This window comes from Phyllostomus hastatus, unplaced genomic scaffold (assembly GCF_019186645.2).
Source record: "Phyllostomus hastatus isolate PE091 unplaced genomic scaffold, TTU_PhHast_1.1 phas_contig_159, whole genome shotgun sequence".
Classification (NCBI taxonomy): Eukaryota; Metazoa; Chordata; class Mammalia; order Chiroptera; family Phyllostomidae; genus Phyllostomus; species Phyllostomus hastatus.
Genome location: NW_025333640.1, coordinates 5272493 through 5291071, shown reverse-complemented (window position 1 = coordinate 5291071; position 18579 = coordinate 5272493). Strand labels below are relative to the sequence as shown.

Below are 18579 nucleotides of genomic sequence, written 5' to 3'. Positions count from 1 at the left end.
AAATCTGGTTCCACGCCCAAAACCAGGTCCACTGCGCCTGGTCCCGCCTACATCCTGGTCCCCTCGACTGCGGGCAGAAAGGATCTCCACCCACGACCACGCCCCCTGGACCTAGTGCCACCCACAGCCTGGTCCCTGCCGAACCCGCCCTCTGAGAACTGGCCTTAGCTCACGGCCCTGCGGTCTGTGTCTGGAGTCGCCAGAGCCTAGCTAGCCCCGGACGCCAGCTGGACGCCAGAAACTAGCGTCCGCTCACGAACCGCCCATGGGTCTCCTCCCGCCCCCGCTCTCTCCGATCACCGCCTCCGCCCCTAGACCCCGGCATTCTCGCTCTCCGCGGTGGCCAGCCCATGACCGGAAACTTCCGTGTGGAGCCGCCAGCCCGAGACCGGAAGTAGAAGCCCAGGGAGGCGCCGTGGACGCAGTCGTGGGTGGCTGGCTGCGCGGTACGTGTTCGGTCTTCTCTGGGTGGGACGTGTTCACGTGGTACGTGTGGCCGCAGTGCGAGGGGCGGACTAGGTGAGCCGCGGGTAGTCCGGGGCGGTGCAGGGAGGGGCATGGGGTTAGGGCACCTCCGTCGCGGCCCAGGGATTCTCCGCCCCTCCCGGGACCCAGTTTCCTCCTCTGGGCTGGTCCTTCAGGTCGGCCGGAAGCTGCTGTTACCTCCCTGCTCTGGATGGCGCTGTCGCTCCTGGAGAGCTTCCCCCGACCATCATCACCCTCACTGGGTGTAATTCTGGCCCCCCAAGGGACTTTTAGCGGTGTCTAGTGGCATTGTTTGGGTTATTACAAATGGCTGGGGGTGGGGGGGTCCGCTATTGGCATCTAGAGGGTGGAGGCCAGGGCTGCTGCTCAGCGACCTCCAGTGCTCAGCCATCACAACAGTTAGTTATCCAGCCCCAAATGTCAGTAGGGCCGAGGATGGGAAACCCTGCCCGAGGGCCTTGAAATCTGAATCCCTGAATGAACTGTGAGAATTCTTTACAAGTCAGCTGAGTCACTTACAGGGACCCCCAAGTGACAAGCCATATTTAAAGTGTCTGGAGTCACCAACAACTAACCATCCGGCCAAATGAGTTGAGCAAGCCAACTGCACACAGCACGAACCCGCTTTCTCCCACTCGGGGAGCAGGTGGCTGGATGGGATCCGGAAAATCCAGTCACAGCCAACAATTACACGTTAATCAGTAAATAGGGGAAAGAAAAATGAATGGGATGCTTTTCCATTCAACAACCGAATTATGCCCTATAAAAGGACTCAAGAGCAATCTGCTGTTTCTTTGCGCCCCAGACAAGACAAGCACCGCCACAGCTCAGGTCTGAGTTGAAACCAGCCTTGATCAAGGCCCACCTTTCCTCACTGGTGGAAGATTTCTCTGTGAGCAGGTGAGGGCTGTGTGAAACTTGAAACAACAGGTTCCAGCTGCCTCTGCTGTGCAGAAAACAGCTACTGGGCTCTACCAAGCTCAGATTATAAACCCAGGGAGCCACTAACAGTGAGAGAATCTTAAGAAAAATGATTTATGTTTGGTGGATTATATTCAAGGAAACAGGTGTGTGTGACTATGTATGTATAAATCAGTAAATACAGTTATATGCAAAAAGTATGTATATATGTACTTATATATAGACAAGTACACACTAAAATAAAATGTGTAACTTTAGAAATGTGTATTTACTCACATTGCATAAGACTAAAAATGTTAGGGTATACTGTATAAGTATAAATATTTAATTTTACCTGTATATGAAGGATGACAGGTCATCCAACTCAAGACCAGCAGGACTACTTAGCAGCATTCCTCAGGCCTATTGAATTGGACTTCTAAAGCTCTATAAATATTCTACAAACGTTCAAAATATGGGCATGTTGGGAGGAAAAATTATTTGAGCGTATATCAATAACAGAAATTTATGGGGGGTTTTATTGAATGTATTGGGGTGACACTGGCTAATGAAATTATACAGGTTTCAGGTGCACAGTTCTACAACACAACATCTGTACATTGTATTGTGTGCTCACACCCTGAGTCAAGTCTGATCCATCACAATTTACCCCTCCTTTACCCTCCTCCCCCTCCCTCTTCCCCCTCCCTCCACCCCGCAAACACCCCACTGTTGTCCATGCCCATGAGTTCTTCCTCTCTTTTATCAATCTCTCCCCTCCATCCAGCCCCATCCCCATAATAGACATTTACACTAACTAGCAACCAGATGTATTTTGAGCAAGTGCATTTTTTTTCTTAATGAGATTTGAAATCATTTGGAGGATCAAGCAACAATTTACAGATTGAAGGGTAGGACACCAGTTTCTAAGGACTGACCTCCACAATTGCCTTCTAATGGAAATTAACTTTGTTTCTTAAAACTGCCCTGAAATAACAGTCTGGTGATTCATATTGCAGAGATGCATGTTAAGTAATTTTATATTCAATGGTTGGGCTTTACTAATGTTGTATGTGAGTGCACTCCCACGCATGCCTTTTCCATCAGCTTTCCTGTAGCATTCTTGAGGGGAATATTTGCTTGTTATGCAGTGGATAGTATGACCAGCCATCCATCCTTATTTATTCGGTGCTGAGGGATTTGCCAGGGTACAGGACAGTCAGTGTTCAAACCAGTGCAGTCAAAGGCAAACCAGGACAGTTCATCATCTGCATGGGCCAGACTCTAGGCCAGATGCATGGGGAGAACCAAGCGGACCTTGTCTTCCTCCATGCAGTTTGCATTCTAAATAATCAATCACATAATTGATGTGGGAGCTTGGCACAGAGGACTCAACCTCAAGGAATAGGGAAGCCAGCCATCTTGAAAAGGACTGATATTTAGCTTGAGAGCTGAGGTTGGGACTGGGTTTAGCTGGTCCTAGGACTAGACTGGAGTGAAGGTGTGGGGGTACCTTCGAGAGAGTGCCGAGGTGGAGAGAACTGACTGAGAGCAACGCCAAAAGTGCACGTGTTCTGGTGCGCTCCCTGAACTGGGGAGACAGGGATGGCTGAAGTCAAGACAGCGACATGGGGAAGGCACATGAGCCAAGCTGATCAGCTAGGCAGGCAGGACCAGACCAGGCATTGCCCTGGACTCTGTTCCAGGGCCCATGAGCAGGCACCGAAGAGGCCGTGTGATTTTGGCTTTTGCACAATGGAATGGTTAAAATGGAATTCGGGGTTAAGAATAAGGACTTAAGAGGGAGGATAGGAGGTGTTAGGAAGAAGTTTAAGATTAAGATGGTTGTTCCCTAACCCTGGAATCATGGCTGTGGAGGAGGAAACAAGTAAGGAATGAGAGACCTTGGAGTTTAGAACTAAGAGAATGTAATGAATGCATGCACTTGTCAGAAGGCACAGGACACCCACTATGCTCCTAGTGCCCGTCCACCTGAACCTGCAGGCCTCACCCTCACCCAGGTCTATGTTTTCACCCTGCTCTGCCACTCACATGCCCCTCCTCCACATCCTAAAGAAAACCATGCCTGAGAATGTCTACAGCTTCTCTGTCCACCATGGTGGCCACTGGCCACATGTAGCCATTGCAATTAAACCAATGAAAAATACAATTAAAAATTCATTTTCTCAATCCCAGTGGCCACATTTCAAGTGCTCAGTAGCCTCCTGTGGCTAGTGGCTGCCATATTGAACACAGCAGAATTACAGAACATTTCTGCCATTACTGAAGGTTCTGTGGGGCACCAGTGGTATTGGGTGGCCCTTTCTCTGTTGTGACCCTCCCAGCACCAACATATCCAAGAGGGGACAGAAGTCTCTGAATCTGTAAACCAAACAGAGCCCCCTTCTGTCCTCATGTGAGACTTTAGCTGCCAAAACACCTTGAAGGGGTATTTGGGTTCTGAAATTCCCAGGCACCTTGTCAGCCGCCTTTTCTCGTGGGGCTCTGTGAGGTGGCTGGATTCTGGCTCTTCCTTCTCCTCAGCTCAGTGACTGTGCCGATTCGTAACTGCAAACAGGGTCCCTGGTGGGGAGAAAGGAGCCATCCTCCACCTGCAGCAGGTAGGGAAATTCTGCCACAGCTGTGTGGGTCTGCTGGACTGGCACCGAGGCTCAGGGAGGGTTTGATGTGAGAAGCTGTATTAGTTTGCTATAGCTGCTGTAACAAATTATCATAAACTTTGTGGCTTAAAGTATTGCAGGCTTATTTTCCTGCAGTTCTGGGCTTCAGAAATCCTAAATGGGTTGGCAGGGCTGCATTCCCCCTGGAGTCTAGGGGAGAATCCGTTCCCTTGCCTTGTCCTTCTTATAGAGCCTCCTGCATTCATTCCTTGTCTCAGTGCCCCTCTTTTCAAATTCAGAGCTAGCAGCAGAGCATCTCCCACCTCCCTCTCACCCTCTGACCTCTGCTTTCATCATCACATCTCTTTTGCTGACCCTGACCCTCCTGCCTCCCTTTTATAGGGGCCTTTGTGATGACACTGGGCCCACCTGGATAATCCAGGATCATCTCCCCACCTCAGTATCTTTACCTTAATCACATCTGCAAAACTCTTTGCCGGGTAAGGTAGCACAGCCACAGCTTCTGAGCGGAATGCGGTGTCTTTGAAGTGGGAGCGTTATCTGGGGTCACACGAGCCCAGGAGGCAGCGACTCCCTACAAGTCTTTCGCACCTGGCCACACTCACTTATGGGTCTAATGTTCCCCTCCCTGCACACACTCACACCCCCTATCACTTTCATCTTTTAGGTATCTGGAGGACACACACAGAGACCTCAAGAAGCTACTTTTATGGAATTACATTTTATTCTGTAACTACAGGGAGAGGAGGTAGGTGTTCCCTTCTCATAAAAAGGAAATATTCTATATATGCCACTTGGTACCTTGATTTTTTCTTCACTTAAGTTTATTGGAGCTAAGACTCTATCAATACCTAAAAAGCATATTTTTCTTTGCTTTGGCTGCTTATTTCTTCATGATGTGGGTATCCCATGGTTTATTGAACTGACTCCCTATTGGTGACCATTTGTGTTGTTTCTAACCCTTTGATGTTGTCAATAAGGCCACAGTGAATACTCTCACTGTTTTGGACTGATCTCAGTCTATTAATAACTGACATGACTACATCAGCCCTTGTGGGTTTGATTATGATTGCAAGATGCCTTTCACCAGTAACCATCAGGAAACTGAAAAGATACAGGTTCATTGCTTACAAGACCTGGAAAGCACAGCTTGGGCCCCACAGGGAGGTCACAGGTAGAGAGAGCATGGGTCTGGGGTTCCCCTTTTATGGGCGTATAGGGTAGGGGCCTAAGGTTTCATGGGTTCCCTCTTTATTGGTGAATTTAAAACATAAAAACAGGAATTTAAAGTGCAGGAAGAGAAAACACATGGGCAGCCCAAAGGGTCGGTATTGAAATCCACCACAATCTCTAAAATAGGAGGCTCAGTGGTGTGGAGGCACTTGGAAAGACAACGACCATTAGGGTGGACTTACGTCACTACTGAGAATACTGCATTAGGTTTGAATGATGTGCAGTTGAGTTCAGTAGAGTGGGGGAGCTTCAAGGGAAAGGTAAACGAGAGACCATCAGTAGCGTACAGCTCCTGAAGGCAGGCGGCGTGGGACACAGAACAAAGCTGTGGAATCTGGCCTTACAGAGAAGGGAAGACAGCTCCTGGTTTGTAACAGAAGACACGGAGGATGCCCTGTTCAGATTGTCATTTTGGTGGCAAGACAAGAAGGTAGATTCCTCTTGTGATGATCACTCTGAGAAGTAGGGTGCAGGGTCATCCATCTGCTGAAAGTGAGGGTGTATTCCTTATCTGCTGCTGCTAACCTTAGTCGCTTAAAACAACAAACATTTCCTGTCTCTTACAGTTTTTGTTATTCAGGAATTCATCTTAGCTTCAAGGTTCTGGCTCAGGCACTTTTGTGATTTCTTAGCCAGATACCAGCTGGGACTGCAGTCATCTGAAGGCTGCACTGATGCTGAAGGATTCACTTCCCACGTGGCGCACTCACGTGCCGGCATCTCGTGCTGGCTGTCAGAGAGGGGCATGAGCTTCTCTCCAAGTAGCTGTCTCCACAGGACTGCTTGAGTGTCCTCGCAACATGGCTTCCCCAGAGCAAGCAGTGCCAGAGACCCAGGTAGAAGCTGCAGTGTCTATTATGACCCAACCTTGGAAGTCACCTCCACAGTATTTTATTTGTCACGCAGCTCAGCCCTAATGAAATGCAGGTGTGAATATCAGGAGGCTTGAATCATTGTCCATCTAGGAAGCTGATTACTGTAAGGGGAAAAGGTGAGGATGTATGAGATTTAAAGAGATTAGAGAAGGCGTGATGTGTAGGAAGCTCCATCAGCTTATCGGAGTGATTGTCCTGCAGGATTAAGGGCCCTTTCCACGCTGGTGACCATGTTTATCTAGAGGTGACAGTAGCTCAGGTCTCCTGCAGGCTGGCCTGCCCCAGTGCTGCCACAGAGCAGCAGGTGACTGCAGTCACCTGGTTGGAGTGCTGCTGGAGCGCTGGGAAGGGCGGGTGAGGGGTAAGGACATTTGTGGAAATGAGGGACATTGTAATCCAAGCTCGATACACAGGAAATGAGGAGAGAAAGTAACTGGTAAGTAGCAAGAAAGTAGGATAGTAGGTGGACTGTTCTTTATGTGGTAGAAGGGCACATGTGGGGAGAAAAAAAAAGACTGAATAGAGGAGAAATTTGGGAGGTTTTGTTCAAAGAGAGGGGACTTTCTGAACTGTTGTCCTGGACAGCGGGACAGTGTTGGGTGGAGACTAAGCCTGAGGCGGTGCCCATGGAAGTGTGTGGCCCAGGTGGAGTGAGGCCTGACACCATCCGGGTGAGGTGGGGCCGCAGTCTCCAGTGAATAGGGATTGAGGTTGGGGGCGTGATTGTGACCACTACGTGGATGGGAAGAACGTGCCCAGAGACTTAGTGAAGCTGAGATGTAAAATGGGATGGAGCGGTAATAGTACGTTGATCGTACCATGGTGGACAGAAGACCAGTTTTGCCCTCACACGGCTCTGGGTCTGTCACCTGCTAGGCAAAATACAGGCCCAATAACAAAGACCCTGCATTTTGCAGGAGGACATGATGGACAGGCTAAGCCACAGTCGTCCTTGGTAATCCGGAGAGGGAGAGAGGTTATGGATCTTCATTATTTTCTCATTTATTCCATAGAGCACTGTGGGAGTCCTCGGAGGAGCGCCCTGGTTCTCCCACTGCCCTGTGGTTCGGGAAAATTTACCATCTGAATCACAGGATCATGGCCATGGTTCTGTTCCCCACGTGTGGTAAGCTGTGGGGTCGTGGAGGCTCTCAGAGTCCAGGCGTTAAAAGCCCCTGTACCACAGAGCGGGGAGGGGGAGGGGGCTGAGCAGATGAGGCGGGAGTGGAGCCCAGAGGTCACTGGTACCTAATTTGGTTTTGGTATTTGGGACTTCAGTGGTGTGAGTGTCCAGGGAGATGTCACCTGTATAGTAAATGTGCCGGAGCTTTTGAATTTTACCTCTAATTCTTTTTACCAACTTGACAAAATAATGATGATGTCCCTTGGATTTCCAGTTTCCTCATCTGTGAAATGGGAACAGTCTCTTCCTCAGTGCACTCTGACTCTTGAGCCCTGTGTTCTGACCCTGATGAGACAGGGCCCTGCACTGGTTTCTTAATGAAAGGGCGGGTGTGTTGGGGGATGTTTACTCTCAGGGAGGAGGGGAGTTTGTGAGTGCCGGGTCCTTGTGACTCACCTGTGACTCATTTCTTCTTCTCCAGTTCAGTCTCCCCTGTGCCCAGCATCTCCTCAGAAAGGCTGCACAGAGGAGGAAGGGTTTGTTCATGGCTTCCTGACAGGCTGGTTACCGGTGAGTCAGGTTTTCCTTTTTCCAAATCATTCCTTTTTTTGGCCAAAAGCTGAACTTGTCACCTTCAGTGACCTGGAGCCTCACAGCCAGACCAGGTCTGAGGGGCTGCCCGAACAAGGTCAGCAGATGTCAATACTGACTGCATTGCAAAGTTTCCTGCAAGGTCACTGTCTACATCATGTTCTGCTGATAGTTCTTAAGGGGATGCTAAGGAAAGACGTGACTGCTTCCTAAACTCAAGCAATTGATGGTGGCCATTAGGAAAATCATTTATACACTTACCAAGTATTTCCTGATTTCTGCAATGTCCCAGGCCTATGCTCAACCTTTGAGGTTGAGGGCTGAACCCAGAAGCAAATGAGAGTCGAGCCCAGAACTCGGATGTACACCTGCTTTGGACTCCCTGCCACCACTCTTGTCACCCTTGGCCCTTTTCCTGTGTGGCCTCAGTGGGGTGGTCCTCGGCTAAGCCTTAAGGGTTTTGTTGGTTGTAGGACATGGTGACCTTTGAGGATGTGCGTGTAGAGTTTACCCAGGAAGAGTGGGCACTGCTGGACCCTTCTCAAAAAACACTGTACAAAGATGTGATGCTGGAGAACTGCAGGAACCTGGCGTCGCTTGGTAAGCCCGACATCATTCCTGCACTTATTTACTGACTCTGGTAACAAGTCTTTCCTTCTTTTTCTTTTTCAAATTGAAGTAACGTTCATATAACATAAAATTGACTGTCTTAACCACTTCAGAGTATACAACTCAGTGGCTTTGGTGTGTTCAGAGTGGTGTGCAACCATCAGTTTCAGAACCTTGTCATCACCATTAAGTCGTCAATTCCCATACATCCCCCACTCCCTCCCAGTGGCTGGCAACCACTCCTTTGCTTTCTGTCTCTGAATTTGCCTATTTAGAACAGTTCATATTATTGGATCATAAAATATGTGATCTTTTGTGTCTGATTTATTTCAGGCAGTATAATATATAAAGGTTTAGCTGTGTTATAGAATGTATTTCAGTTCTTTATTCCTTTTTATACTGAATAATATTTCCTTTTATGAAGATAGCACTTTTTGCTTACCCATTCAATGGTTGATAGACATTTGGGTTTGTTTCTACATCCAGGCTGTTATAAATAATGCTGCTATGCATTTTCGTATACAAGTTTTACCTAACCCTGTACTTCTAGTTCTCTTGGGTATTTATTTAGGAATGGGATGCTGGGATCCATATATTACCATGTTTAGCTTTTTAAGAAACGGCCAACTGTTTTGCCCAGCATCTTCGCCATTGTATGCAGGAGGGTTCAGGCTCCTCTGCAGCTTCCCCAACATTTGTTTTTCGAGTATAGCCATTCTTGTGGGTATAAGTGGTATCTCATTGTTTTGATTTGCATTTTCGTCATGACTAATGATCTTGAGCATTTTTCTGTGTACTTGTTGACTATTTGTATATCTTCTTTGGAGAAATGCCTGTTTAAGTCCTTTGTCAATTTTTTAATTTGGTGGTTTATCTTTTTGTTCCTGGGTTATAAAAGTTAATTATATATTCTGAATACACCTTTATTCAAAATATGATTCAGAAATAATTTCTTCCATTCTGTGGTGTCTTTCCATTTTCTTAATTTGTTAAATTTAAGTGCAGTTGGTATACAGTATTATGTTGGTTGTATTAATTTCAGATGTACAATATAATGATTCAACATTTCTATAGCTTACAGTGTGATCACCCCTCTAATTCTAGTAATCATCTGTCACCATGCAAACCTATCACAATATTATTGACTATGTTGCCCTTTTTTACCCAGCCCCCACTCCCTCCATTCTGGTAACCATCCCTTTGGTCTGTTTCTATGAGTCTATTTTTGTTTTGTTTGTTCCTTTGTTTTGTTTTTTAGATTCCACATATAAGTGTAACCATACAATATTTCTCTTTCTCTGCCTGATTTATTTAATATAGCGTAATACCTCCTAGATCCATCCATGTTGTCACAAATGGCAAGGTTTCACTCTTTTTATTGCTGCATAACATTCCATTGTACATATGTACTTCATCTTCATTATTCATTCATCTATTGATGTATACCTAGGTTGCTTCCATAGCTTGGCTATTGTAAATAATGCTGTAATAAACATAAGGGTGCATATATCTGTTCAAATTCATGTTTTTGTTTTCTTTGGCTAAATACCCAGAAGTGGAATTTCTGGGTTTTATGGTATATCATATTTAGTTTTTTGAGGAATCTCCATACTGTTGTCCATAGGAGCTGCATCAGTTTGCAGTCCCACCAAGTGCACAAGGTTCCCTTTTATCCACATCCTCGCCAGCACTTGTTGATTTATTGATGATAGCCATTCTGACAGGTATGCCCTGATGTCTCATTGTGGTTTTAATTTGCATTTCTCTGATGATTCGTGACGTTGAGCATCTTTTCATATGTCTATTGGCCATTTGTATGTCCTAGGAGGAGAAGTGCCTATTTAGGTCCTTTGCCCATTTTTTAATTGGATTATTTGGCCTTTTTGGTGTTGGGTTGCATGAGTTGTTTATGCATTTTAGATACCAACCCCTTACCAGATGTATCATTGACAGAGACATTCTCCCATTTGGTGGGTTGTCTGTTCATCAGTTGATAGTTTCCTGTACTGTGCAAACATTTCTTAGTTTGACATGGTCCTACTTATTTATTTTTCTTTTGTTTCCTTTTCCTGAGCAGATATATCAGAAAAAAAATATATTGCTATGAGAAATGTCTAAGATTTTACTGCCTATGTTTTCTCCTAAAATTTTTATGGTTTCATGGCTTCCATGTAAATCTTCAGTCCATTTTTTGAGTTTATCATTGTGTATAGTGTAAGAAGGTGGTCTAGTCTCATTTTTTTTTGCATGTATTTGTCCACTTTTCTCAACACCATTTATTGAATACACTGTCTTAACCCCTTTGTATGTTTTTGTCTCCTTTGCCAAATATTAATTGACCATATAGGTGTTGACTTATTTCTGGGCTCTCTATTCTATTCCATTGATCTATGTATCTGTTTTTATGCCAGTACCATGCTGTTTTGACTACTATATAGCCTTGTAGTATAGTTTGATATCAGGTATCATGGTACCTCTAACTTTGTTCTTCTTTCTCAAGATTGCTGTGGCTATTTGGGGTCTTTCATGGTTCCATGTAAATTATTGGATTATTTGTTGTAGTTCTATGAAATATGCCATTGGTATTTTGATAGGAATTTTGGTAGGTATTTTGATAGGTGTTTGATTTATGGATTGCTTTAGGTAGCATGGACATTTTAACTATTCTTTCTATCCATGAGAATGGTGTATGCTTCCATTTATTTATATCTTCTTCAATTTCTCTCTTTAGTGTCTTACAATTTTCTTGGCACAGGTCTTTTGCCTCCTCAGTTAAATTTATTCCTAGGTATTGTTTTTTTGGTGCAGTTGTAAATGAGACTGTTTTCTTAGTTTCCCTTTCTGATTGTCCATTATTGGAGCATAAAAGTGCAACTGATTTCTGGATATTTATTTTGTATACTGCCACTTCAGCGAATTCATTTATCAATTCTAGTGGTTTTTTGATGGAATCTTTAGAGTTCTGTATATACAGTATTATGTCACTTTCAAATGATGGCAGCTTTACTTCTTCCTTTACAATTTGCATGCCTTTTATTTCTTCTTATCTGATTGCTATGTCTAGGACTTCTGGTGCTATGTTAAATAAGGGTGGTTAAAGTGGACGTCCCTTTGTACATGGTTTCCTTTGGGTCTTTAACCATATTTAAAATAATTTAAATTTTTTACCTAGTAAGTTTAATATTTAGGTTTTCTTGGGGACTATTCTAATTTTTTTTCCTATAACAGGCCATACATTTGTATCTTTGCCTGCCTCATAATTTCATTTGCTGAAAACTGGACATTTGGAATAGTATAATATGGCAATTCTGGAATAATATTTTTCCATTCCCCAGAGTTTGTTGTTGTTGCTTGTTGTAGTTGATGCTGTATGTATGTTTAGTGATGTTTGTGAACTAACTTTATAATGTCTAAATTTGTTGTGCATGGACACGGAAGGCTCTGCTGTGTTAAGAAATCTCCTTGAATGCCTGGAACAAAAACAAACAAGCGAACAAACAAAAAACTAGTCTCTGCAGATGGGCTCTGAATATATAAAAGGGGTTTACACTCTGCCATAGCCTTCCCATCCTGCTTATGTAGAGCCTAAAGGTCAGCCAGAGTTGAAGGCATGGTGTCTTTTCAGGTCTTTTCATGCCTTTTCAGGTTTTTTTCTGAGCATGTGCCCAAACTTGGGAATGCATGACGCTATTATATTAAAATTGTCACTGTAAAAAAAAGTCCAAAACCTATACAAAAATTTTATAAGAGTTTAAGCAAAACCAAAGACAGTTGCCAGGAATCAAGACCTCAAATGCTCCAGAGAATGCCAGTTTTGTGGTTTCTTTTATGTATTTGAAATTAGGGAGGGAACACAAGGAAGATTACAGAAAGGTGTGAAAAAGCAAGGTGTAGAACAAATTACAGGAGAGTTAAGATTGTGTTCTCTTGAGGATGGTTGTGCCTTCAAGAGGTATTACTTCTGGCATTTCAAAAGTGTGTGAACATATATGCCTAAAACCAATGGGCAGGACTTGCTTTAAAAAACCTTTCCCTAAAGAAATTATGTTATGTGACTAACAACCATGACCTGCCCAGTTAGGAATTTATGATTTATTACAGCACCCCTTTTTTCCCCACAATATGAGCATTTCAAAAATTCCCCAGAATATCTTATTCCACACTTTTCCTTCTAAGTTTCTGGCCAGTCTTTTGTTTTCTTCTGCTGTTTTCCCTTGCTTCAGGTGGTGGTTGTTGATAGATTTGCCTCTAAATGTGTTTAGTGCATACCCGCTGGGTAGCCAGCTCAGCCCTTGTCCAGCTTAGGATTGGATCAATGAAATCAAGCCCTTTGAGCTAGACCTTCAGAAAGGTCAAAACTATCACAGTTCCTTGAGGTAATGGTCCATTCTGCTCCTTCCAGTAGTAGGAATGTGGCATGTTGTCTTCAAGGTCACAGACAAAGGAGGGAATACAGGGTGGATCAAGGATCAGTTAAAATGTCATTTGTCGTGGTGGGTTTTTTTTCTTGATTAAGCATTCTCCTAGTTGCGGTAATCTTGTGATAAGTTTCCAGAGCTCTAATAAAGTTCATTCTGATAGTTTTTGCCAGTTTATTCACAGTTTTTGTGCAGGATGGGCTTTTGAAGTTTAATATTCCTCATTTTCGAAGTCATTACTTCTCACAAGTCTTTCTTAAGCACTTCTGTGTTCCTGGGTCTGTGCTTGGTTTAGGAGTATGGTGATGAATGAGACAGACGTGTTCTCTACCCTTGCAGAGCTTACCGACTGATGTCTCCACTATGAACTGAATGTGTCTGCTTCCTACCCTGTCTTTATGTCTCCATGGTTAAAGCTTTTAGAGCTTCTGAAGTGTGCACTTAAACTTTGTCATGGGCTTTGGGACTAAATTGACCCTTGGATAACACAGGTTTGAACTGGGTGGGTCCATTTATATGTGGATTTTTTCAATAAATATACAGATGGCCCTTCATATCCCAGGCCTCATATCTGAAGATTCAGCCAACCACAGATCAAAAGTAGTTTTCAATTCATGGGTTGGGAATTTGTGAATGTAAAGGGACAACTGTATGTGTTGTTCCATCCCATTTTATATAAGGGACTTGAGCATCTGTGGATTTTCATTTCACAGGGGACCCTTGACTCAGTCTCCCATGGATACCAAGGGACAACTAAAGTTTTGGGGGAGTCAAATTAAGTGTAGATTTTTCACTATGCAGGTGGTCAGCGCCACTAAACCCCTCATCCCAGTGTCAACAGTATTTATGCCGTCACCTAGATATGAGTGAGGATGCTTGTATTTTTGTTCCTTGAGAGTCATAATATTCAAAAGAATTTAGGTATAATTAGTCACTGTTCCAAAAGTCACACTTGGTCATCTCTATAATTGTTGGCTTCAGTTTCATGGAGTTGCTTGTCACCTGCATAGTCCCCCTTCAACATGTCTTTTCTACATGATTAGGGTATCATGTTGATAAACTCAGCCTAATCTCTCCGTTGGAGCCAGAAGACAAGGTGATGGCAGAGGGGAGAGGAGTTCTCCCTGACATTTGTCCAGGTGAGCACCACATGGATATGAGCCCTTGTGAGGAATAGCTGTGGCCAGTGATTGGGGATGTGGGATTATTACAGTAAGAAATATCAGAGAACATTAGAAAATGTCTTTTTTTTTTCCTAATGGAGATGGCCAAGAACATTTGGTTTTAACTTTCTTTTTTCTTTTTTAAACTTCTGTTCAACATCTCATACTTTACTTTGTACTCAGAGGTTAAAAAAAAGACATCTCCTTCTTAAAATAAAAGTCTCATATGAGCTTTTTGTCCTATTTCTTTATACTTTGCATCCTTGATAATTCCTTCTTTTGTAAATCTCTGATAAATCTTAATCCTTCCAGAATCCTTTTTTAAAACCTGCAGTTTTCATACTCATATCCCTCTCACTGCAGACCTCCTCAAAAACCCTAATCCCTCTGAGTCTAGCTTCACTCATGTATGCGCTTTACTATTTCTTTTCTTTATCAATTTAAATTTCTTTTCAATCTGTTTCAGATTTGGAGACTATACTTAAAGCCAAATGGTTAACTCCTAAGAAGCATGTTTTTAGAAAAAAACGTTCTAGTGGCGTAAAAGCGGTAAGACTAACATGTGTGATTCTTAGTTTTTCACAGTAGGAGAATTCTAAAAGTTAAAAAAAAAAAAAAAGAGTCATTAAAAGAAAGTATCATTTACACAAAAGAAAATAGTGTCTCTGGAGTGATGCTGTGAAAAAATGGTGAATTCGGAGGAAATTATGTTAGCTCCAAACTTTTTTCACTGAGAGTTTCCACAAGTAAATATTTCCTTAAATGTGACTAAGATTTTTAAATGTGTCTCTGATACTGTCTGTTGAATCATAAAGTGGTCTTAAATTAGTAAAAATGCTCTGTGAGCATGGTAAGGACTTGAGGCAAAGCATGTATTGTTTTGAATTTCTAAGAGTTCACACCGGGCAGAAGTCATGTACAAGCACTAAAACAGTGAAAACATCAGTGATAATAATGTAATAAATTCCTAGGAGAGAGAATTTATGACAAAACCGAATATGGAAAATATTACAAATTATAGTTTTCATTCATCTCTTTATCAACAGGAAAGAAATCATGTTGGAGTGAAACTCAATGAATGTAATCAGTGTTTTAAAGTTTTCAGCACAAAATCTAACCTTACTCAGCACAAGAGAATTCATACTGGAGAAAAACCCTATGACTGTAACCAATGTGGAAAATCCTTCAGCAGTAGATCGTATCTTACTATTCATAAGAGAATACATAATGGGGAGAAACCCTATGAATGCAATGACTGTGGGAAAGCCTTCAATGATCCCTCATCCCTCAGACTGCATGTAAGAATTCATACTGGAGAAAAACCTTACGAATGTAACCAGTGTTTTCATGTTTTCCGTACCAGCTGTAACCTCAAAAGCCACAAGAGAATTCATACGAGAGAGAATCATCATGAGTGTAATCAGTGTGGAAAGGCCTTCAGCACAAGGTCCTCCCTTACTGGGCACAACAGTATTCATACAGGGGAGAAACCTTACGAGTGCCATGATTGTGGGAAGACCTTTAGGAAGAGCTCCTATCTGACACAGCATATGAGAACTCATACTGGAGAAAAACCCTATATGTGTGCTCAGTGTGGCAAATCCTTCAGTAGTAGCTTTTCCCTCACTGTGCACAGGAGAATTCATACCGGGGAGAAACCCTATGAGTGCAGTAACTGTGGGAAAGCTTTTAATAACCTCTCAGCTGTTAAGAAACATGTGAGAACTCACACTGGAGAAAAACCCTATGAATGTAATCATTGTGGAAAATCTTTCACCACTAACTCTTACCTTTCTGTGCATAAGAAAATACATAACAGGTGGATTTGAATGCAATAACTGGGGAAGCATTCATTGATTTCTTGTCCCTCAGACGACTTGTGGTAACTCATCCTAGGTGTATGAGTTACCTGTTGCTGCATAACAAATGTCCCTGTAAAACATAGTGGCTTCTAACAACAGACATTTATTATCTCTCAATTTCTGTAGGTCACAAGTTCATAAATGGCTTAACTTTGTAGTTCTGGCTTAGGATCTGTTATGAGGGCTCAGTCAAGATTGTCAGCAGGAGCTACAATTAATCTGCATTTTCACTACTGAGGAGCTTGTTTCCAGAATGGCTCACTCACATGCCTGGAAAGTTAGTGCTGGATGTTGGCAGGGAACTTTCATTTCCTCACCATCTAGGCATCTCCGCAGGGTCTAAGTATTTTTGTAAGATAGCAGCAGGTTCCCTCTAGAGCATTGGTCTAAGGGAGAGCTAGTGCTGAAGCCATGTTGTCTTTTATGGCTGACCTGTGGAAGGACATAATATTACTTCCGTATTGTGTTGGACATACAGACCAGTCCTGATACACTGTGGAAGGAGACTAACAGGAATGTATACCAGGAGAGAGATCATTGGGAACCATCTGAGAAGCTTGCCATGAAATCAATGGAGAAAGGCCTTCGGCCTTTCAATCTGTTTGATGTGAAGGATTATTCAGAAACTCTCATGTTAATTAACTCTGGAGAAAAAACTCATGAGTGCAGTCTTTGTGGTAAGCTTTCAGCTCAAAATCACCTTAATGGGCACAAAACATGTGCTGGGGAGAAACCCAAGGAATGTAATAGCTATAGGAAGGCTTTCAGTGATACCACTACAGAGTCACGTGACAATTCACACTGAGGGTAAAACTTTACAAGTATCAGAATGCAGAAAACTTGAGGAGCACTCATCCCTTAGAACACACATGAGAAATCACTGCAGCGAAACACTCATATAAAGGATGTGAAAACCCTACAGCACAAGCATTCACATTACTGAGCAAAAGGTGAGATATTCTGAATGCAATGGAAAAGCCTTGATGTTCTCTCAATTTTTGAGAAATGTGAGGATTTATTCTGGAGAGAAAGACTGATTAAATGTTATCAGTACTGGAAAGTCTTCCATTTTTCCCATTCTTAGAAAACAGAACTCACTGCAAAGAAACCTATGAATATAAAGATTGAGGGAATGCCTTTAATAATAGCTTCTACATTAAAAAAAACAAACATGAAATTCTCCCTGGATGCAAAACCTGTCAGCATATTAATTTTGGAAGATCTTTCTGTGATTCCAGTCTTTGTTGACCTGTGAGAACTCACACTGGAGGGAGACACTAGGAATGCAGTCAGTGCAACGATGCCTCAGCCTCACTGCTTCACTGAGCAGCCACAAAATAACTTCACTGGGAATGGAAAACATCAACCCTATGAGTGTGGTATTGTCTTTAACAGTGTCTAATCCTTAGGTTGGTCGGTTAGCTCATGAATTTTCAGTTGTTTTGTTTTAGTATAAACATTTATGTCTATAGCTATACCATAAACCTAAAGTTATGTTCTATAGTTTGGTATCTAATATGTTCATCATCATTTACACTTTTAAAATAGCAGTATGCTACAAATGTATTTCTGAATATCTGCTGAGTGATTTAGTTTATCATAATGAAATATTATATAGACTATACACTTTTAATTTAACTACATTTTTGTCAACTAAGTGGACTTTGTGATGTCGATTCATTTTTATCTTTATATCCTAGTATAGCAGTTACTTTTAGCTTCTTCCCCAATGCCCATTCTCCCCTACTTACTCACTTAACGAAAAAAACATTTTGTTCAAGTTGTCAAACAATATTGAAAATACTCAATATGTAAAGCTTCCCTAAAGCTCAGAGGTGTGTGGACCTGCTGTGCTGGCTGTAAGAAGTAGGCAGAAGTCACTGGGGGTCCCTCATCTGCTTGTTCACCTTTCTTATATTCTATGCATCTTAACTAAGTTTTCCCTTGAAAGTGGGCTCAAGACCTGGAATTGGAAGAGCTATGTTTTGATTATGATGACAAAAAAAAATAATTTTAAAAAGTCACACTGATATAGGCTCCCCAGAAGCTTCTTTGGCTGTATCAACTCTGAATGACTTATTCCTAGGCTTCATATGTGATTAAAAGTAACCTCTGAGAGACTGGAGCCAAAGTGATTTGGGGGGTTTGTTTTTAAGGAGGTGTTGTGCTAATGTCCAGCTGAATTCAACATCTAACTGGTAAAGCTGTTATTGGTCAAACTTTATAAATGTGCCATGTTTGTTTGAAAACATTATGCATTCAATAAATTTTAAATACAGATTATATATACACCCATTAACTCACATTCATTGTTTTTTGATACAGTATACAGATTCAGAGTATTTTTGCTCAAACTTGTTTATATTTAGTGATAGATGTGTGTTCAGGTCTTTCACTTTGGTTATAAATTAACATTCAGTTTTGTAATTCTGTCCTTTTTATTTATATATTTTGATGTACCATAACTAAGCAACAGGATTAATTATTTTCTTGTGAATTGTTTCCTTTTATCATAGGGACCATATTTTTATAGCCAGGTATTTCAATACATTAATAAATGATCAAGCTTTTAAATAGCACTTTCCATATACTAGATACTCTCCTGAATGCCTTATGAATGTCAACTTACTGAGTATTCAATATAAGCTTCCAAAAGTATGTACCATTAATATCCCCC

General features: G+C 42.4%; 1 protein-coding gene across 2 annotated transcripts; it reads left to right on the top strand.

The window, feature by feature from the left end:
- Positions 1–153: 153 nt before the first annotated feature.
- Positions 154–18193, top strand: ZNF558 (zinc finger protein 558). 2 transcript variants are annotated; one of them, XM_045831659.1, is made up of 8 exons: positions 154–519; positions 4696–4776; positions 7150–7262; positions 7741–7829; positions 8324–8450; positions 13921–14016; positions 14507–14589; positions 15087–18193. In XM_045831659.1, exons 1-8 carry the CDS (start codon positions 266–268, stop codon positions 15867–15869), a joined length of 1626 nt encoding a protein of 541 aa, XP_045687615.1. In that variant the 5' UTR covers positions 154–265; the 3' UTR covers positions 15870–18193. The 2 variants fall into 2 exon arrangements, with proteins under 2 accessions (XP_045687615.1, XP_045687616.1); XM_045831660.1 differs by lacking the exon at positions 13921–14016.
- The last annotated feature ends 386 nt before the right edge of the window (positions 18194–18579 follow it).